Source organism: Hevea brasiliensis, chromosome 3 (genome assembly GCF_030052815.1).
Source record: "Hevea brasiliensis isolate MT/VB/25A 57/8 chromosome 3, ASM3005281v1, whole genome shotgun sequence".
Taxonomy (NCBI): domain Eukaryota; kingdom Viridiplantae; phylum Streptophyta; class Magnoliopsida; order Malpighiales; family Euphorbiaceae; genus Hevea; species Hevea brasiliensis.
In genome coordinates this window covers 18,878,929-18,902,011 of record NC_079495.1, presented here as the reverse complement: position 1 = coordinate 18,902,011, position 23,083 = coordinate 18,878,929, and the positions used below count along the sequence as shown (strand labels likewise).

Below are 23,083 nucleotides of genomic sequence, written 5' to 3'. Positions count from 1 at the left end.
CCTTCTCATCCTCACTCTCACTCTCTACTCTAGCACCAGGGGAGAGCTTCTCAAGCTAGGCCAAGTCCTCATTCGGATAGCGTTATAGTAGCTCAGCAAGAAGATCACTATGAGCTTGCACATAGGCATTGGCCCCCTTTTCAATAATCTCTCTCTCTCTCTTTTTTTTTTTTATTGCCTTGAGCTTTTCTGCAAATTTAGCAAGATTAGTGCCCTAACTCGCCTTGACATCTTCCATCTCCTTCTACAGCCAAGCTACATGCTCCTCAAAAGATCACATTTTTTCTTCCAACTTACACATCTTAGCGCCAGAAATGGTTAAATTATTCTTTAAGGCTATAGCCTTGACCGCCTTAGACATCTCCTGCCTAAGGAAGTTCACTTTCTCCTTCACCATATATTGATTAGCAATAGCCTCCAGGCTCAAGCTCATAGATTGGTTAAGGAGATCATTAGGCATAAGGTCACAGCAGTAACCCTAGCCAAATTAATGTTGCCCTTTATAGACTAGTTCCTCTTTAGAGACCGAGAAAGCACTTGAGCACCCCTAGAGATCGGTTGCCTAGACGAACCACCCCCTAAAGTGGTAAAAACTGGCGATTGGCTTGAAGGCTAATTTTGAATAAGAGGAGATCCAATATTGGTAGGTTCATTTTGAGTATGAGCTGGTGAGCTCATCTCTTCAGTTTGGAGCCTTTTCTATGGCGGTTGTTCACCAGCCTTTGTAGCAGCAACCTGAGTGGCTGCCTCTTTCATATGAAGAACTCATTTGGCGAGCTCCTTCTTCCTTTTCTTTGTAGCTCTCTATGCTTTGATCCCAGCCATATCTACATATAAAATGAAATTAGTGAGTTCATACTGAGTTGAGAGAGCAAGAACTAAGGTTTTTACCCTTTCCTGGTCCAAGATCGGCAAATTACAAGGAGATGCACTCCCCAGCCACCACATTGGCCAACCACCACTTTAGTTTGGCACTCATAAATCAGCATTTAAATACTGGTAGGTGTTGGCTTGACTTTTCAATTCTAATAACACTACATCCTCATCCAGATTCATAACGATCTCTCCCTAAGGTCTCTCGGCCAAATGGTTCTAACTCCTTGGAACACCTTTGAAGCCACGTGGATTTTTGCTCTTAAGTATAAAGAATTTGTCTTTCCAACTTTTTAAAGAGGATGGGAGTTCGGTGAAAAGCCTACAGTTTGGCTTTGCCTGAAAAAATGGGTGCTCTTCATTTTTTTCACTTCCCAAAGTGATGTAGAGCAGCAAAAGTCTTTACAGTAGGAATCAGATTTTTAGCTAGGCACAGACCTTGGAAAGCTACTAGAGTTCGCCAAGAGTTCAGATGAAGTTGAGCCACATAGATGTGATGATAATTCAGCACATCCTTATAGAATTACTCAAAGGGAAATTGCAAATCAGCGACTCTGATACCACAAATGTAATGGCCCGGCCCAGTAGTGATATTGTCCGCTCTGGGCCGAAGCCCTCACGGTTTTAAAACGCGTCACTAGGGGTTACAAACTACCAACTTATAAACCCAGCATCTCTCCCGTGTTTTGTCGATGTGGGATTTGCCTAGGGTGTTACAAACCTTTAACTACTCTTGATGAATTATGATCTGATCTCCTTTGAAGCAGCGATAGGCATAAAAGTCCCCATGACACTTGATAAGCTCAAACAGATCACCCGAGAGATTGAATTCTTCACTTATTTGGAGAAGATCAAAGGATAGCAGAACTGATGGAACCTCATCTATTGGAAGTGACTCTTTTCTCAACATCTGAGATTTCTTTTTGCTAAGACTAGCAGAATTACAAGGGTTTGGCTTTGTCTGCACTTCACCTAAATTAACCCTCCCACTAGTTCCCACATCCTCATTGCAATTTTTTGAAAATTGAATGGACGGAGTATTCGCCATCTTTGGCTATCGATATCACTCATCCTCAAATGAAGAAAAGAAGAGCAACAGAGAAAAAGAGAAGACTAGAAACAAAGAACACTACCTTTCACAAGAAGAAGAAACTTCATTGGAGTCTCAACTACGATTGCAAAGTCACTAGCCAGAGGAAATTGATATAAAAGAGCAATAAGAAGATCTGGATAGAGTTTACCCATCCAAGTTTATATCTGGACACCTAAAGGACCCGAGCTCGGAGGCAATCTCTAAAATCATTCCGATCTATTTTGCGAGATTGGACAGATCAGAGAGATTGGTACTCTCATTGAGTTTGGACCAAACAAAGATTACGCCACTGATCACACCTAATTCCCATCATAATTTTAGGATGAGTACCATTACAACTTAAATGGGAAATTAGAGAAGATTTAGCTAAGATTTCATATAGTTACCATCCCAATCACTACATAAATAAGGTCAAGCTTCAAAAACAGGTATGCAAACGAAAAGCACTCACTTCGATTACATTGAATATTCAGTTCATAATTTGATTACTGACTTGAGCGTCAGAGTGGTTGTTAACCACCACTGTCCCTCACTTATTCTTTGATTTTCAGGTGACCCTTGATTTAGTCAGATCCAACATCTAGGAAATCAACGGCAACATCATTATTTTTAATAAAAAAATAAAATAATTAATAAATAATCATCCCGAATTTGTTAATGTGGTGTAATATTTTTAGTGTAATTAATAATTCTTTTTATTTGAAAATTGGTTTCTAGTGAGCTTAAATTTTAATTTGAAAGACTGTTGAATTAATTGTTGATGCAAAACTTGAGAAAATCTCTTAGCAGCGTTGGTGTAGCTTTTGCAGGACTTGCCAAAGAAATGAATTTTCGTAAAGAATGGCAACTTAGGACCCTAAATGTCTCTCTTCTCCTGTCTCCTCTCTAGTATTGAATCTCAATCCTTTGTTCAGTGGCCATCCCCTACCCTTTGGGTAAAAAGGATAGATAGTTTAGTTTCCTTTTGAGTGAGAGAGTCTATCTTCTTCTCGCTTTTACCGTTTTCGGTCTTCCGTCTTTTATTTAGTGAACATCCCCTGCCCTTTAGGCTGGGGAAGGCTCCTTCTCCATCCGAAGGGTGGCTTATCCCTCTCCCTTTTCTGTTGAGTTATGTATAGCTTTGTTGGATTTTGTTTAGTTGAGCTGTAGTTTTTGTGCTTCATGGTGAGGGATTCGAAGCAAATATGTGCTTAGATGGTTCATCTTCTGACTCATGGGGTCTCCCCGTTGCTAGCATATTCAGAGGTGTTAGTACCATTTGGTCACCATTTCCATCAAAGCTACACGAGAATGAGAGGTTTGTAGTTTACCAAGCCTCTTCCCAATTCGTTCGGCATTGGTCTTAGCCCCAATTCGAAGGATTTGTGTAGCAACCTTTGCATCTGGGTAGGGCATTTTTGACTTTCCCTTCTGGCTGATGATAGTTTTTTTTTTGCCCTGCATGTCTGTTGTTACTAATTTTACGCAATTAACTCTCGGTAGTTAGTGGCAGTATAAAGGATCAAGTGATGGCTCTACAGAAGTTGGAACCGGTCAAACCTGTATAATTTTAGGGGTCCATGTTAATAGGGTATTGCAAATCATTATTAATTCTGTCTTAAATGATCCTTAAGAGAAGAAAAAAGCACTGCAATAATTATGACCGTCGGATTGAAATTTGCTTAAGAAATTGCACGACTGTTTCCTAGTAAAAAAAATATAATAATAATAATAAAAACAAAGACCAAGACTTCCTAAAGAAAAAGGCTTTCCGAGTATAGAACAGAACCATTGAAGGGAAAAGAATTATATATTAACTCAGCTTTTTTTCTTTTACTAAAAAAAAAAAAAAGGCGCCAAAGACCAAGACTTCTTATAGATAAAAGCTATCCCTATGACAGAGCGGAGTTATCATTCAGGAGAAAAGAATTATTAATTCTATATTTTTAAATAAAAAAAAACAAATACCCAGGCGTTTTATTTTTCTTTTATTGAGCAATCAACTCTCCAACACAAATTTTTAGTTCAAAACTTGATGCAGGCAAGAAACGAATTGCTTTTATAACGTGAGAAGCTCATTCAGATTTCATTACTTCATACCCAAAGCCAATAAGCTCTTAAACAGATTTTCTGCACTGCTGCACCTCCATAAGCACATTACAACTTGTAGATATATTATAATTTTAATATAATTATATATTTTGAAAGAATACAGAAAATATCACATCAGCACTTCAAATAATTATCGCTTCTTTGTCTCATATAATCCTCAAACGCTTGCATTGCAATAATTTTGTCAGTTTGATTGAGGTTTGTTTAAGAAATTTCACGACTGCTTCCTTGTAAAAGAAATAATAAAAACAAAGACTAAGACTTCATATCCAAATGTGTAGCTGACAAAATTTTTTCTCCAAATCACATCATTTTTCAATTTTTTTGTATGAAATTGAAAATGTTCTTGCTTAAGTTATGAACAATTAATGGCTTGTTTATTTGAAAAAGTGTTTTGCTTAATTTAGTACTCATCTTATTCAAAGGGTCTGAAGTCTTAAATTAGTTAAATTTCGGTTTTCACTTGGAATTCTTGAAACAACGAACAAAAATGAAGAGTTAAAAGATACTGGGCTGTGAGTCCAGATTTCTTTTTTTTTTTCTTTTTTATTTTTTTTAAGATTTTCAGGAATTAGAGGTAAAAATTATTAGAATCCAAGTCTAACTAGAATTAGAAAGTATAATTAGTTTAAGAAATTTAGTAAAATTTAAATTATGAAATTTAATAATTAGAGTTTCAAAAGAACTAGATTTTTTTGGTCGCCTATACATATGAGTAGCTGGTTGGCCTTTGTATTGGAGAGAGCTCATGAAGTGGAGAGATGTGTCGAATTCTGTGAGTTTTGTTTAAATGACTTGTAATGGTAAAAAAAATAATTAGTGGTTATAATTATTTTTTCTTTATAGTGGATTTGTTTGGTAGAGTAGGCTTACGCCGAACCACTTTAAATTTTATATTTTTTATTTTGTATGAGTGTGATTTTTGCAACAAAAATAATATATTTTTCAAAATGCATGAATTAACTGATTAGTTTTACTAAAATAGAGATATTAAATAGTTGCGTTTTTTAAAATTCAGGGATCAACTAATTAGTTTCTTTAAAATAAATAAATTAAATAATAGTTTGAATAGCATATATAACGAAAAATTTGACGGAGGGACTTAATAGTTTAACGGAAGTCAAATATAGACATTAAATAGCATATTTTTATATAGGTGTCTTTACTTCCTTTGAGCTAGAAGTTAGGCTCTCACTGCTTTGTGATCCTTCTCTCAGTTACAATTTGTTCCTAGTGGTTGCAAACTCTACTTGTGGATTTTTGTTTCGAATAAGTTCTTTCCTGGATAGATGGTCACACCTTGTGTTTGGCTTTATGCTCTTCTGGGTTTTCTTCTTCATGGAGGCTGTTCTTTGGTCCCACTACCTTGCTGTGGTGAAGCAACTCCTTTTGTTTGATGGCTCTTTGGTTTAGTAGCTTTGGTATCTTACACTTTGATTGGATGGGGGTGAAGGAAGGTATAGTAAAGTAAGATATGGTAAAATAAAATATAGTAAGGTAAGGTAATAGTTTGTTTTATATTTAGAAAAAAGATAAAGTAAAATAAGATAAATGAAGGTTTAATAATATTTTTTTGTTTAGAGGGAAGGAATTAGAAAGTAATATTAAATATAAAAATTATAAATGTACCTTTTTTATAAAATAATTAAAATATAAAAATAAGGAAAGGATAATTTTGAATTTTTAAAAACTAAAGAAAGATAATATATGAATATAAAAAACTCACCGGTGAGTTAAAAAATGAAAATATCCCTCTTATGTATTCTTATTCCAAACAACTTAAAAATATCCTAAAACCTTCCTTTACTTTACCCGGAAACCTCCCCATCCAAATAATCTGTTAGTAGATTTCAGAGTCCCAACAATTGCGTCCTAGTTTTCTTCGTTGGTCTTAGTCTGAATTTTTGTGCTTTCTGCTTTGCTTATTTATCTTTCATCTGTGTCTTTGTTCTTCGTATCTTTGGTTTTATGTTTTAGCAGCAGAGTTTGGTTAAGGTTGTGATGCCTAATTTGTGGTTGCTATGACTCTAGTGATTGACTTTTCTGATTGTTGTGAGGCTCTTTTTGCCTCTCTCTAATTTTTTCTTTAATAAAATTCTTTGCTTAATTATAAATAAAATAGTGTATTTTTTAAAATATAAAAATTAAATAATTAATTTTATTAAAATACAAAAATTAAATAATAATTTTTTTAAAAAATTATTAGTTATTTTTTATTGCTAAAAAAAAAGTCAAAGACCAAGACTTCTTGATCCTTAAAAGCTTGCATTGCAATAATTTTATCAGTTTAATTGAGATTTGTTTAAGAAATTTCACGACTGCTTCCTAATAAAACAAATAATAAAAACAAAGACCAAGACTTCGTAAAGATAAAGGCTCTCCTTGCGGGGGTAGAGTAAAGAGAAAGGAATCATTGATCCTGCTTTATTGCCTTTGTTCAACGGCTATGACGATGTTGTATAGGACAAAAGCACAATAGCCAACTTGTTTGAAATTTTTTCCATCAATATGTTGATCGTCATGATCTCGTTTAGATTTCTAATTTTCTTTCTTTAGCTGTGCCGATTTGCACATTTTTAAAAGCTTGGCGGATGCTATTATTAAAATATTTCATATGCATATATATAAATTTTTAAATTAATTCTTTGTAAACTTAACTATTAAATTTTTTAATAAATATTAAAATAAATTATTTATTTATAGTAATTCTTTTCCTACTATTTTGTTGAATCTAGTAATTCTTTTTTTACAAGAAAACGTTGGTTAGATTAGTTCATTTTTTAACCTATCTCCAATAAAGGCTAATCTACTATGGTTTAAATGTCATTATCTTGTGGACTTGTTTTATAACATGAGATGCTCATTCAGATTTCATTACTTCATACCCAAAATCAAACTCAAAATCTTTAAACATGTATAAGTACATATTATGGGTTCAATATAATTATATATTTTGAAAGAATACGAAAATTATTAATGTGAAAGTTGAGAAAATATCATAGCTGCACTTCAAATAATAATGGCTTCTTTGTCTCACATGCCTGCATTGCTATAATTTTGTCAGTTTGATTGAGATTTGTCTAAGAAATTTCTCGACTGCTTCCCAGTACAAGAAATAATAAAAACAAAGACCAAGACATCATAGAGATAAAGGCTCTCATTGTGGGGTAGAGCAAGACTTCATTATTATTTTAAATATTATTATTATTTTTGTCTTCAGCGGCACTAATTTATACAATTTTTTTTCTCATTTTCTCATTCCTTTTTCATATTAATAACTTTTCAATGATCAATAAAATTCACTATCCACATCATCTTTAGTTAATCAACTTGAAAATTTTATTCTAAATATTTTAGGTATAAAATATTATTATTTAAAATTTTTAATTAAAATTTACAATTATTTTAAAATTTTTGTTATTTAAAATATATATCACCCTATTAATTATAATAAATTATTATTATTATTATTATTTTTAAAAAATAATTTTTTAATATATTTAATGATATTTTATATTGTATTGATTAAATTATGATTGAAATTCAATTAAATCTTAATCTTTTATGCTTTGTCTTCACTTATTTAATAATTAATCAGATTTAAAAGCATTGCAATAATATTTTTATATAAAATTTAATGAAGATTTAAAAAATAATTTTAAATTATTTTTAATGATTTTTCATTTTAATAAATATTTCATTTTTCAACAAATTTTTTAAAAATCATGACTTTTTAATAAAAATTAAATTATAATTTTTTATATTAAAATTTAATTATTAAAAAATATTTAATTTACAATTATAAAAAAATTAATTATATTACTATAAAATAAATAAATAGCAAATATTAAAAATTTTAAAATTAAACAAATTTAAAATATATATATATATATATATATATATATATATATATATATATATGAATATTTTTTATTTTTTAAATAAAAAATAATTTTTTATTATTTACAGGTTTTCTTTGTTTTTTTATCTTTAAAAAAATGGAAAATGAAAGAACCACTTTTGACTTTCTGTCCCCCTCTTTGATTTTCGGTGCGGACTGCTCACGTTCAAAGCTTGATGCGGGCGAAATGGCTTTCTATATAATATGAAATGCTGATTTGGAGTTCATTACTTCATTGCCCAAAACCAAACTCAAACCTTTAAACAGATCTTTTGCTCCTCCATACGATGGCTTTAGAATCATTTGCTTTCAATGTTGCCCAGAAAGTCCTTGAAAAGCTAGCTTCCAAAGCCTGCCAAGAAATTTCAATTGCATGGGGTGTTCAAGGGGAACTGAAAAAGCTTGAGGATGTCTTGATGACTGTTAAAGCTGTGCTGTTGGATGCCGAGGAGAAACAAGTGAGCAATAATGATGTGCGAGTGTGGCTGATTAAGCTTAAAGATGTTCTTTATGATGCTGAAGATGTACTCGATGAATTTGAATGTGAGACTCAGAGAAAGCAATTGCTTAAATTATATGGAAGCACCACCAAAAAGGTACCCAAAAAAATTAATTTCATTTACATATTTATAAATTATTAGACTTTGTAGTACATGTATTAAATCAAAAAAATTAAACATTAAGTAATATATATATATATATTTCATTAAAAAAATAAATATAAACATAGATAATTCTGTTTAGAAATGATCTAGATAGAATAGAATAATTTTCTGAGATACTAATTGGTCCTTTTTCATTTTAGATAAATAAAGAAATATTTTACAATTCTATTATTTTAGGATCTTATTATCTTCATTGTCAGCATAAGATATTAAACCATTAAACGTCAATGAAAGAACAGATGGCACTATTAATCTCCATTGATAGAAAATCATTACTCATACCTGAGTTTTCAATAAAATTTCAATAATGGAGAGAAATAGGAACTCAGTATCTTAGATCTATTTCTAAATGATATAAATCTAAGGAAAGGCTCAAATCAGTTCCAAACTGACACAGATCTAAGAGTTTATTAAAAAAAAATAACAAAACAATAAAAAAAAAAAGAGAATGATCTAGGGGTATCCACCAATGAGAAATTTATCGGTGACTGCTAGAAAAAAAAAATAAAAGAGAAAAGAAGAAAAAGAGAGGAGAGGAGGAGTTGTACCCAATATAAGTAATATATTTATCCTTTAGTAATGTAAGAAATAATATTTGATTGCTGATATAGTACTATTTCTACAATAGCTATTTTTAAGAAATTATAATTATAAATTAATTATAATATAGATATAGGAAAATAAATTAATTGGATTTATATTTAGTTGTTATGAACATTTTTTAATTAATATTAATTTTTATCAAAATCAAATAAAATTTCTTTTAAATTATATTTTTATAGCCAATTTTTATAATGAATATTCGATTTTTGTTGATTTATATTATTTATTTTATTTTATTATTTTTTTATAGTTCATGTCTTGAAATAAGCTAAAAGGTTTAGTTTATTTAATATTCGCAATTTTATAGATATTATTGTTATTTTAATTTAATTTAATTTATTATAACAGTTTAAATTAATTTTTTTAAAATTTTTTGAAAATATATAAATTTAACTTTTTAACTTTTACTTTAAATTATACAAAAATATAATAGATATCAGCAATATAATTATGTAGATTGAAATTAGGAATATTATGTTTTTATAAATATATAAAAAATTTTATGTTCAATACAAGTGATGTAATATAATTTATGAATAAATAATATACTTAATATTTTGATTTTGAGGAAAATTCAACTAGTAAAAAGCTAAAAATGTATGTATATATATATGTTCATGAAAATTTTATTTATAATTATATGAAAACAATATAACAATTTACAAAAAAATTCTCACGATTGTTGAATAAATTATAGAAAAGTAAAGTAATTATACATGTTAGAAGAAAGAATACAAGTAATGAAGAAAAGGATTGTGTATTTGTCTGTGTCTCATTTACAGAGATATTACATCTATTTATACATGAGAATATGAACTAATTTGGACAAGAATAATAATTGCTATAATTATGCTACACAAATCTCCTATAATCATCTTGATTCTTTGTAATTATGTTACACAAATCTCCTATAATCATGCCGATTCTGTAATTATGCTAACACCCCCTCAAACTCAAGGTGGTATACAGTGCCAACTTGAGTTTGCTTAAGAGATCCCGGCGGCGGGAGGATGCGTTTTGGTGAATATATCGGGTTTGGTGGAGAGGAGATAGGAATCAAACATATGGTGCCATGAGCAACATGATGACGTACATAAAATGACAATCAATTTCGATGTGTTTGGTACGCTCATGAAATACATCATTATGAGAAATCAGTATGGCACTTCTATTATCGCAATGAAGTATTGTGGCGTAAGAATGAGTGACACTCAAATCAGTTAATAACCACCGTAACCAAAGTAAATCAGATGTAGCATCAGCAAGAGCACGATATTCAGATTCTGTGCTAGAACGTGCAACAACAGATTGCTTTTTGCTACGCCAAGAGATAAGAGAATTACCCAAGAAGAAACAATAACTGATTGTAGAGCGACGATCCGCCGGATCACCACCCAATCAAGATCGAGTAGCCGATAATACTAGGGAGGAGGTAGCGGAAAAGTGCAAACCATGAAAAGAGTGCCTTTGATATAACGAAGGATTAATCTGCAGAAATGAGTTGAGCGAGGAGCAGACATAAACTGGCTGACCAGATGAACAGCATATGAAATATCAGGTCGAGTAACTGTGAGATAAACAAGACTCCCGACAAGCTGTCGATATAAAGTAGGATCATCAAGAGGAGTGCCATCAAGAGGTGTAAGTTTGCAATTGAGCTCCAATGGGGTTGATCTTGTTTTGCTATCGATGATGCTGCTCGAGAAAGTAAGTCGGATGCATACTTGGCTTGAGATAGATAATAGCCATCAGAATTTTGAGAAACTTCAAGGCCCAAAAAATAGCTGAGAGAACCCAGGTCTTTCATTTCAAAATGTTGATTGAGATAATGTTGTAACTCTAAAATACCAGATGAATCATCTCTGTTATTATCATATCATCAACATAAAGCAAAGAAGAACAATACCACCGCTTCGGCGAGTGAATAATGCGTAATCATGTGGACTAGAGAAAACCAAGTTGAGCAAGAGTGGAACTAAATTTGGCAAACCAGGCCACAGGAGCTTGTTTTAATCCATATAAGGCTCGAAGTTTGCAAACCTTATGAGGAGAATGATAACCGGAGGAGGATGCATATAAACCTCTTCTTAAATCACCATGAAGAAAAGCATTTTTAACATCCATCCGAAAAGTTTCCATTTACGAACCGCAATAGCTAAGAGATCGCGAATAGATGTTAATCGCCACTTTGGAGCAAAAGTTTCCTCATAGTCGATACCATACTCTTGAGTGTACCCTTTGGCTACTAAGCGAGCTTTGTAGCGTTCAATAGTTCCATCGAGCGGGTCTTGATTTTGTAAATCCATTTGCAACCAATAGGAGTCTTGTTTGGTGGAAGATCAACTAAATCCCAAGTATGAGTTTTCTCTAAAGCCCAAGTTCATCGGTCATAGCTTGTCGCCAAAGAGGGTCGATTGCCTCACGATAAGAATGAGGCTCATGAAGGGTTGCAATAGTAGAGTAACAATGAAAATCGAAAGATAATGAGGAGTTTCTCTTACACGGGTAGAACGACGAAGAGTAGTGCTAGGAGGAGATGCAAAGCAGTCTTTGGATCAACAAGCTGTCTGATTCAACGAGGCGGTGTAGTTGGGCTAATATTGAGCACATCACAATCACCTGGATCAGGACTTGGAAACAGCTCTTTGGAGGAGTCAGTGAAAAATAGAGAGTCAGTATTGACAGAGTGATGAAATTTGGAAAGAGAAGAGAACATAGTATTTTCCCAAAAGGTAACATGACGAGAGATGCGTAACTTATTAGAAACAGGATCCCAACAACGATACCCTTTGTGTTCAATGCCATAACCAAGAAAACAACATGAGCGAGCACGGTGTTCTAATTTGGTATGTTCATGAGGTTGTAAAAGAACAAAAGAAACACATCCAAAAGGTTTAAGGATGGAATAGTCAGGAGGTTGTCCAAACAACTTTTCAAAAGGAGATAAATTATGAAGAACCAAGGTAGGAAGACGATTAATAACATAAACAGCATGAAAAGCTGCTTCTCCCCAAAATTTTTCTGGACATGAGGCAGAAAGAAGAAGAGTCTGAGAATCAAGAATATGGCGATGCTTGCGTTCTCGCCCATTCTGTTGAGAGGTGTGAGGACAAGAACGCGTTGAACAACGGTGCCTTGTTGACTAAGAAATGAAGCAAAGAAGAATCCGATATTCCATGGCATTGTATGCATTGGAGAATTTTAATGTCACAAGAGAATCGAGTTTTAATCATTTTTGCAAATGTGATGTAAATTTGTGATAACTCAGATCGATGTTTCAAAAATATATCCAAGTAAACCGAGAATAATCATCAATAAATATTACAAAATAACGAAAACCATTTATTGAAGAAATAGGAGAAGGACCCCAAATGTCAGAATGAATTAAACCAAAAGGAGTGTCTGAAGTAGTATTATTATGGGAAAAGATAATGCAGGTTGTTTTGCAAGCTGACAATTTAAACAATTAAATGACTCAAACTTAGTAGATCCTAATAATCCACGAGAAATTAAAGGTTGAATTTTACTGGTAGAAGCATGACCAAGACGAAGATGCCATTGGTGAATGGAGGAATTAGGGATTGTAGCTGCAGACACAAATCTCGGAGGAAGATGTAAAGATGTAAGCTCAAATAATCGACCCACTCTGCGACCCTCCCCAAGAATCTGTCCCGTTTGTGGATCCTGTACCTGGACACCATGGTGAGAAAAAATAACATTTAGTCCTTTTTCACACAATGACCAATGAAATAAGATTGAGTGCCAAATTAGGGATATAATAGGTGTCGGAGATGAAGATTTGAGGTAGACACATGACCGTATGTGTGATGTTCATTTTAGTACCATTTGCGGTATGGATTGGTGGTAAGGAAGATACAGTTTCTGAGAAGACAAGAATTTAAGATTAGTGGTCATATGATTACAACATGCAGAGTCAAAAAGCCAATAAGAATTACCGGAGTGGCGACATGGCAAAGGAGAATTAGAAGAGATAACTGTTTGAATAGTGCCTCAAGATCACTCATGGTGATGGCGGTAGAGCCCTCGATGCGACAAGAAGCGATGTGGAGGAAGATCCAGGCTTTGAGACATTCTTGAATTTAGAATGCCCTCCTTTTGATCTTGGAGGCGTGTGGGACAATGTTCAAGAATATGACCGTAACCATGACAATATCTGCATTTTATGGTAGGACAATATGCAAAAGCATGACCAATTTGATTACAATTCTTACGAGTTGATTGCCGGATTGATGTGAGGATCGAGTAGTTGCAAGAGCGACTTCAAATTGAGGAGTTTTATCCAAACCGAGACGAGTCTCTTCAAAAATAATCTCTTGAATAGCGGTTTCCAATGATGGGAGTGGATTTCGATGTAGCGGGGACGCCGAACGGCCTCATATTACGATCGAAGAGCCATTAGAACTTGAATGAGATGAAGATGATCTTCACGATTTTGGCACGAGATATTTGATTCCAAATAGGTTGGACACGGGCAAGAAAATCATTCACAGATTGACTCGCTTCTTGTTTGATTATGAAGAGTAGTCCACAACTGATAATAGTGGGCAAGTCCAGTGGTCTGATATCGATTAGCCAAAAAATCCCAGATTTCTTTTGCAGAGTCATAATTAGCAAACTGGATGTGGATGGACGAGACAGAGGTATTGCGAAACCAGGTGATGATCTGATGATTTTTACTATCCCAATCCTCAAGACGGTCGACAAATTTTGCATCGGTTTCATCGTTCTCTCTTGTCGGCGTAGTGATATCTCCGGTAACAATACGCCAAAGCTTGCGACCTATCAAAAACTTTTCATTCCTTGAACCCAAAGATTATAGTTGGAACCAATGGAATCATTGCAATAGGTTTTGAAATATCAGATTTCTCCATTGATAACAAGATGAGGAGAAAAAAAATGGTATAATAATAGGTATGAAAGAATGAACCAGAACAGGTTGTAGAGAGAGCAGAGAGACCCCAAAAAACTAGAAATAAAAGTTTTATGGCTCTGATACCACGTTAGAAGAAAGAATACAAGTAATGAAGAAAAGGATTGTGTATTTGTCTGTGTCTCATTTACAGAGATATTACATCTATTTATACATGAGAATATGAACTAATTTGGACAAGAATAATAATTGCTATAATTATGCTACACAAATCTCCTATAATCATGCTGATTGCTGTAATTATGTTACACAAATCTCCTATAATCATGCTGATTGCTGTAATTATGCTAACAATACATAAAAGTAAATTATCAAGTGCAGCAATTAGTGAAGGAGATTAAATATTTTAGTAAACATACGGCCAAGAATTATTATTGGATTTAGATTTTTATATTATATTAATAATACTTTAGTGAAACCTCACGACCTTATAATACTTATCAGTTATAGGGCAACGTAAATAAAATTAGAGACATAATATATATATATATTAGTAATTGAATATGAATTTCTATTAACCTAATTACGAAATATGAATTTTTGTTGATTTATTAATATATTAGGTGTTATGAATTCATATTAATAAAGGAATAGTTAAATATAACCAATAAAATAATACAAAAATTAATCAAATAATGTACTCGTTATAATTGATATTTTTTTTGCTATTTAAGAGATCATTTATAGCTTAAATTTTGGCATTTTTTTATTAGGAATTAAGCTCAATTTAATTTATAGATTCAGAGTTTGTAATAATTGCATACAATAATAAAAATATATCTTTAAGGTTTTCTTTTATTTTATCATTTATAATTTTCTTATTAATTATTATATACAAAATCATATATATTTTTTTAAAATAATATAAGTTTTTATCCATGAGGTTGTCCTTTTACTTATACTTTTATATATATTGTAGCTCGATAAATTTTATTTTATATGCATATTTATTTGTTTATTTTTTTTCTTAATTTATATGTATCATATTTAATTTCAGGTGGGTCGCCTTTTTTCATCCTCTAATCCACTTGCTTTCTCTTTTAAAATGGGTCATAAAATAAAACAAATAAGAGAGCAATTAGATGAAATTACATCTCATAAGGCTAAGTTTCATCTTAATGAACGAGATGAAGGTAGGCGTTCTATGCCTAAGGAAAGAGCGATGACCCACTCCTTTGTAAATGTGTCTGATATTATAGGAAGAGATAAGGATAAAGAAAATATCATCAGACTTTTACAAAAGCCTAATGATGGTGGAAAAATCGATGTTATTCCTATTGTGGGAATTGGTGGTTTGGGGAAGACTGCACTCTCTAAATTAGTTTATAATGATAAAAGAGTACAAGATCATTTTCAACTTAAGATGTGGGTATGTGTATCAGAAGATTTTGACATAAAAAATTTGATTGAGAAAATTATTAAATGTGTCACCAGTGATGGAGAGAACAGAAGCAATTTGGAAGTGGAACAGTTGCAAAAAATCTTGCGAGAAAAAATTGGTGATAAAAAATACTTTCTCATTTTAGATGATGTGTGGAATGAAGATTCTATGAGGTGGGATCCATTACAAGAGCTTTTGTTTACAGGTGCTAATGGAAGCAAAATTTTAGTAACTACGCGTAGTAAGAAAGTAGCCTCCATTATGGGCACCATTCCAGAACCATATGAGTTATCAGGTCTTCCGCATGATAAGTGTGTGGCTTTGTTTACTAGATGTGCATTTAAAGAAGGTGAAGAGAAGCACTATCCAAACTTGTTAAAAATTGGGGATAAAATTGTAGAAAAATGCAAAGGGGTTCCATTAGCAGTGAAGACACTAGCATCACTTCTTTTAACAAATAAAGATGAAAATTACTGGAAATTTATAAGAGATAGTGAGTTGTGGAAAATAGAGCAAAAGGAAAATGACAAAATTTTACCTGCTTTAAGATTAAGTTATGAACAATTGCCTGCTTATTTGAAAAAGTGCTTTGCTTATTGCTCCTTTTATCCAAAGGACTACGAATACACAAGTTTTGCATTAATTCAATTTTGGATGGCACATGGACTTCTTGAATCAACAAATGAAAATGAAGATTTAGAAGATATTGGGTGGCGCTATTTTCAGGAGTTGGGGTCTAGATCTTTTTTTCAAGATTTTGAGGACCATGATTGGTATATTGACTGTAAAATGCATGATCTAGTACATGATCTTGCATTATCATTGACACAAAATGAATTTTCAGCAATAACCTCAACCACCACACACATCTCAAAGAGTGCGATGTTTGTCATGGTGTTTCCACTCTCTTACAAGATTTAGAGCATGTGCGAACTGCTGTATTTATGAGAACTGAGGAAATCAGTCAATCAGCCTTGGATTTATGTTTGTCAAGATTAAAATATTTGCGGATGTTGGACTTGTCAGAATCCCAATTAGAGGTACCGCTGGAAAGGATTGGGTCTTTAAAGCATTTGAGGCTTTTATTTTTACCTGAAATTAAAAAGGTCCCCAATTCTATTTGCAAGTTACAGAATTTACAATCTTTGTTACTTCGTACTGAGGAGTTACCCAATGATATAAGGTACTTGATCAGCCTTAGATTTCTAATTTTTTCCACAAAGCAGAAGTGTTTGGCAAAGAATGGACTAGGCTGCTTGACATCTCTTAGGTTTTTGGGCATTGTCGAATCTGAAAATTTAGAATACTTGTTTGAAGATATGCAAGGCCTCAAACATCTTCGAACACTGATTATTAGCGAATGTGAAAGCTTAATCTCTTTGCCTCAAAGTATGAAATACCTCACTGCATTAGAGACTCTTATAATCGAGGATTGTGAAAACCTCAATTTGACGATGGAGGAAGGGAAAGCCGACCAAGACTTGGCTCGATTCAGCCTTCAAAGGCTGATACTCAAACAGTTACCAGAATTGGTAGAGTTTCCAGAATGGCTTCTTCGAGGATCCACCAACACTTTGCAACTCTTAAAACTAAGAATGTGTACAAACCTCAAAGAATTGCCTGCGTGCCTACAGAATATAGTATCTCTTCAACAAATTGTGATCGAGTATTGTGATGAATTGAGTGAAAGATGTGAACGTGGAGAAGGTGAAGATTGGTCCAAGATTGCTCATATCCCTAAAATTGTTCTTCACGGTTCTGAGATCAATTCCACAGATGATTCTCACATCGATTCAACAAGTGAAGATTAGGTGCGTATAAATTTCATCTAAAATTGTTTTTAATTTTTCTTTTTCTTTTTTATTTTAGGGATTTGCAAGTTGAGGAATTTAGTATTTTAGATTGATTTAATAAATTGTTTAAATGGTTGCGCTACATGATAACCTTCTTCAGCTCATTTGGTTTTCAACTTTTGTGGCAGATATCATGGCAACTCTGCTGAAAATGCCAACTGCTGAATGTAACAATGTTTGTATTTGATGTTGTGCTTGTTCTGTGCTGTAAATTGCCAATGCATGTGTTTTATATTGTAAATAATGTTTAAGAAACTTGTTAATCTACTATTTGTATCTCTAAACTGTTGTTTCTTTTACTTTTATATTGTAAATATAAAAAGTATTTATATTTGCGATAGTGCTTCATGTCCTAAGAAATTTTGCACATGATGGAAAGCTTGTTTTCTCTGTTCACCAACCCAATTTCGATGTCGTTGATTGGCTCGATGATCTCTTCCTCCTTTCCAGCAGAAAAAGCTGTTTATTTTGGAGAAGAAATGATGGTTACAAAGGTAAGCTAAGTTCAAATTTGAATTATATTTGATCAATAAAAGAAAAGGGTATCGTATCATGTTTGTTAGGATGTAACTGAATGAAATATACAGACAAAAAATGAATTTTTATTATTACATTCAATTTACATCTTACCAAACATATGAATACTGTCTTATATCACAGTTGTTCGCTAAAGCTGCATTTCCTTGTCCAAGAAAAAAGAAATCCTCCTGATCATTTCCTCTGATACATTACTTCATTCGACAAAATAGTTGCTGCTTTAAAGCAAACTCAAAGACAATGGTATGTTTAATTTAACAGTTTGTGCTATGTGTTTTCACTAATACTATAGTTAATTTGTTTGGAACATTTTGTCTTCAGATTCCTTAGTCAACATGACTACATCAGAGATCAAAAACAAGGAAAAGGTTACAAGAAATCACATGCACTGTATGTAGTTTCTACTCAGTAATTTGATTCTAGTCAGTAATTTATTTTTCATTGGTTTCTTCAATCAATCTTGGCATTAAAATGTAACAATATTAATTAGAAAAAAGAAAAAGTAAAGGTTCTCCACCTTGGCACAATAGTAAGGTTGCTCTTTTGTGACTAAAAGGTCATGGGTTCCAAATCAACAACCCGTCGCAATGTAGGAGTCTTATGCAATAGGGATAAGCTTTTAGGAAAAAGAAGAAACCACATGATCACTCCCTTTTAAACTGATTTCCAATTGATAAAATACAGATCTTGCAGGAAGAACATGTCAACGTATCAAACACAAGTTATCCCAGCTGGTGGAAGAAATTAAGCACATTGACTCATTGTTCATCCACAAACACGTGCAGAGACTTAGGTACTATTGGATGAGAATGTTATTCTACATTATGGTACGCATAGGTGCTGGGCTCTCTTTGGGAGAGGAAGATGTGCTGGGTTTCTTTATGGCATCGTGGTTCTCATGTCTCTTGGAGGCTTACCTTTTGCCATGGAGGAAAAAAAGAAGGTAAGGAACTAAGGAACAATACTTTCCAAAGGTTATCCAATCCATTTGGGTATTGTACGTAGCACTTAAATTCCAATTTCCGGCCTGTTTAATTTATCTGTTCTTCCATAGGGGCACATCTGTGATTTTGGCACTTGGACTAATAATTATTGGCAATGGGTTTTTTATTGGCCTCGTAACCCATATGATTGGGAGCTGCAGTTGCTTGCTAATCTTCTTTCTCTGTTGAGCTCTTTCAAGCTGTGTCCTCAAGGAATGATAGGCTAATGTGGAACCATCACTGAATGGAGTTTTGTCAGCCAATTCTTTCTACAAATGCTTGTTAAACGCTTCTTTCCAATCCCAAGATTTTTCTGTTAACATCTGGTGTAGGCTTGCAGCTCCAAAGGCGAAATTGTTGGTATGGTTGGCACGTCAGGATAGGTTATGGACGAAAAATTGGTTGTCTTCCATTGGTATTCTAGATCCTTCGCAACATATCTGTCCTCGTTTTATGGTACAAGGAGAAACAGAAGCTCATCTTTCCTACACTGCCCCTATTCTTGGAATGTTTGGACTTGGATTCTAAGATAGCGGTATATTAATTTTTGATTGCTGAGCCCCATTTTATGTCCCATTGTAGAGTGGAAGACTTTAGCCATGTCTTTTCATAGACTCAGTTTGGACATCCTCATCCACTTTCCTTTTGCTCTGCTTCATTTGATTGTGTGAAACGGAAGGTGGATGGCTCTTTGCGAGGGAATCCTGGTCCCTGTTCCATTGGGGGTGTTCTCTGTGATCACATAGGTTTATTTGAGTATTTTTCTAAGTGAAGCAAATATGGCTACCAATTGTTTAGCTAAGCAGGGTCACTCTCGTATGTCTTCATATATTTCTTTTAGGATTGTCTAGATTTTGCTGTGTCTTTATTGATCTGATATGACTTTAGTCTGTTTTTGTTCTTAATGGGGTGAGGAGGTTGCTGCTTTAGGTCGGGTCTTGTGGGGAATGCCTGTTGGCATGGGCTAGGTTGCAACTCTCCTCATCTTCTGTATTTCTCTGTTTCTTCAATGAAATTTCTTTCTTATATTGTAAATTGCCAGTACATGTGTTTTATATTGTAAATAATGCTTAAGAAACTTGTTAATCTACTATTTGTATCTCTAAACTGTTGTTTCTTTTACTTTTATATTGTAAATATAAAAGTATTTATATTTGCCATAGTGCTTCATCTTTGTTTGTGATCAAGTCCTAAGAAATTTTGCTCATGATGGAAAGATATATGTTTTCTCTGTTCACCAACCCAATTTCGATGTCGTTGATTGGCTTAATGATCTCTTCCTCCTTTCCGGCAGAGAAGCTGTTTATTTTGGAGAAGCAAAGATGGCTGCAAAGGTGAGCTAAACTCAAATTTTAATTATAGTTGATCAATAAAAGAAAAAGGTATCATATCATGTTTGTCAGGATGTAATTGAATGAAATACACAGCCACCATATGAATTTCCAGTCCATTTTTCTATTGAAATTTTATTTTATTACATTCAATTTACATCTTACCAAGCATATGCATAATGTCTTATATCACTGTTGTTCGCTGAAGCTACATTTCCTTGTCCAAGAAAAAAGGAAATCCTCCTCTGATACTTTAAAGCAAACTCAAAGACAATTGTACGTTTAATTTAACAGTTTGTGCTACGTGTTTCCACTAATACTATCGTTAATTTGTTTGGAACATTTTGTTTTAAGGGGCTTCCAGAATCATCAGATTCCTGAGTCAACGTGACTACATCAGAGATCAAAAGAATGCTTGTCAAGAAATACCAGGCTTCTACTTATTCAACAAAAACAAGGAAAAGATTACAAGAAATCACGTGCATAGTATGTCGTTTCTGCTCAGTAATTTGATTCTTGTCAGTAATTTATTTTTCATTGGTCTCTTCAATCAATCTTGGCATTAAGATTTAACAACATTAATTAGAAACAAGAAGAAAAAGTAAAGGTTCTCGACCTTGGCACAATAGTAAGGTTGCTTTTTTGTGACTAATAAGGTCATGGGTTCCAAATCCTGGAAACAACCTCTTCCAATGCAAGGAGTCTTTTGCATTGAGGATAAGCTTTTAGAAAAAAGAAGAAACCACATGAACTCTCCCTTTTTGAACAGATTTCCAATTGATAAAATACAGATCTTGCAGGAAGAACATGTCAGTGTATCAAACAAAAGTTATCCCAGCTAGTGCAAGCAATTAAGCACATTGACTCATTGTTCATCCATAAACATGTCTAGAGACTTAGGTACTATTGGATGAGAATGGTATGCATTGGTGCTAGGTTCTCTTTAGGAGAGGAAGATGTGCTGGGTCTCTAAATGTCTTCGTCTCTTGGAGAATTACCTTTTGCCATGGAGGAAATCAAAGGTAAGAAATAATACCTGCATTGCCCCTGTTCTTGGAAAGTTTGGACTTAGATTCTAAGATAGTGGTATATTAATTTTTGTTTGCTGAGCTCTGTTTTATGTCCCTTCGTTGAGTGGAAGACTTTAGCCAATTTGTCTTTTCATAGACTCTCAGTTTGGAAGTCCTCATCCACTTTCCTTTTGGTCTGCTCCACCTGACTGTGTGAAAGGGAACATCGATGGCTCTTCGTGAGGGAAACCTGGTCCCTGTTACATTGGGGGGTGTTCTCTGTGATCACAGAGGTTTATACATATGTGTCTTTTCTAAGTGAAGCAAATTTGGCTGCCGATTGTTCAGCTAACCGAGGTCACTCTCGCATGTCTTCATAGCTTTCTTTTAGAATTGTCTGGATTTTGCTGTATCTTCGTTGATCTGATATGACTTTAGCCTGTTTTTGTTCTTATTGGGGTGAGGAGGTTGCTGCTTTAGGTCGGGTCTTGTGGGGAATGCCTGTTGGCATGGGCTAGGTTGCAGCTCTCTTCATCTTCTCTATCTCTCTTTTTTTCTAATGAAATTTCTTGCTCATAAAAAAATTAAGAAAATCTAATCCTTTGATGGCTGTAGTAGATGCCATTTGTGTTGATGCAAGTCAATTACCAATTAATTTGGTTTTGTCTATGTGCCTGTTTCATTGAGCTGTTGAGGTGCTGGTGTATGTCAATTACCAATTTAATATGTTTGGTGGTTTCTACAACTAATATTGGATTCCTAAACCAACACCTAATTACAATGGCTAAACCAAACTCGTTCCTAAATTTTGCAGCTGTATATCACAATGCATCCAAAGCTGAAGAGTGTGGGAATCCTTGAGACAATGTATGGGATCGACCTTCGTCATTACAAGCGGTGCTTTTCATAGAACTTATGCTAAGCATAAGGGGTGAGTTTTCCATGCCATAAGAATTCTCCGCTACTAATAAATCATTTGTCAGAAAATTCAATTAAATTCTCATAAAATCATGCTTGATTTTCATCGGCTCTAACTGAAATTAATATGATCAAATGATTATGTTGTCCACGTATTCTTATCTCTCTTTATACAATATAATTCAAGGGAGACAAGGGGGTGGTTGAAAATGCCTGCAGATTCCATCAGTACATATATCTTAAAGAGTCGCTATGTGACCAAAAAAATTACATAGGCGAAGCTGAAATACAAGAATGGAATTTTATATTTAAAATTGCCTTGGAAGGTTTGCATGTATAATCTACAATGCAGTGCTTTAACAATACAAAGTATCATTGTAAGAATTATAATGCATTATTTGGCTATAACCCTTTGCTCGGAACAAAACTTAATGACAAAATGATGACAACTGCAAATTCATTTCTTAAAATACCCTCTCATTTATTTGCTTCAATGAATTCTCTGTAATCTTTCTTCATTTTGACTCCTGATACAGTTCTGCGAGACTAACATAAAACATTTTAAAGGAGCCACAAACAATAAACCACGTAAATGATAGCTAAATGTATGTGAACAAATGGAAGGAAGAATGGAAAGAAAACCGATCTAAAACTCATATAGATAATGAAAGAGGTGTGCAAATAAAACAATCTAGCCAACTCGAGCATCTCCTTGTTCTTGAAGAACTGCACATATGGTGTACTCATAATGCCTGCTACCTCTGCTATTTCTGAATCTTCCTCGATATCAATTTCAACAAAATGTACGTTTTGATCAAATTCATCAATCACCTACCATTTAGTCATGGAAAAAGGTCATGAACATAACAAGATGTGCTATTACTCGAATGTCA

At 33.4% G+C, this 23,083-nt stretch overlaps 1 protein-coding gene across 11 annotated transcripts in view; it reads left to right on the top strand.

Annotated features, from left to right (window-relative positions):
- The first annotated feature begins 8,093 nt into the window (after positions 1–8,093).
- The window catches only part of LOC110642383 (putative disease resistance protein RGA1), a 92,437-nt gene continuing 77,447 nt past the window's right edge, over positions 8,094–23,083 (top strand). For 2 of the 11 annotated variants that reach the window (XM_058143911.1, XM_058143912.1), the window contains exons 1-4: positions 8,161–8,554; positions 15,175–17,369; positions 17,540–18,191; positions 18,270–18,891. In XM_058143911.1, the coding sequence (XP_057999894.1) occupies positions 8,246–8,554; positions 15,175–16,479 (1,614 nt within the window). In that variant the 5' untranslated portion in view covers positions 8,161–8,245 and the 3' untranslated portion in view covers positions 16,480–17,369; positions 17,540–18,191; positions 18,270–18,891. Of the gene's footprint in view, positions 8,555–15,174; positions 17,370–17,539; positions 18,192–18,269; positions 19,967–23,083 lie in introns of those variants that run through there. The other 9 variants (XM_058143915.1, XM_058143910.1, XM_058143906.1 and 6 more) reach the window with 9 other exon arrangements.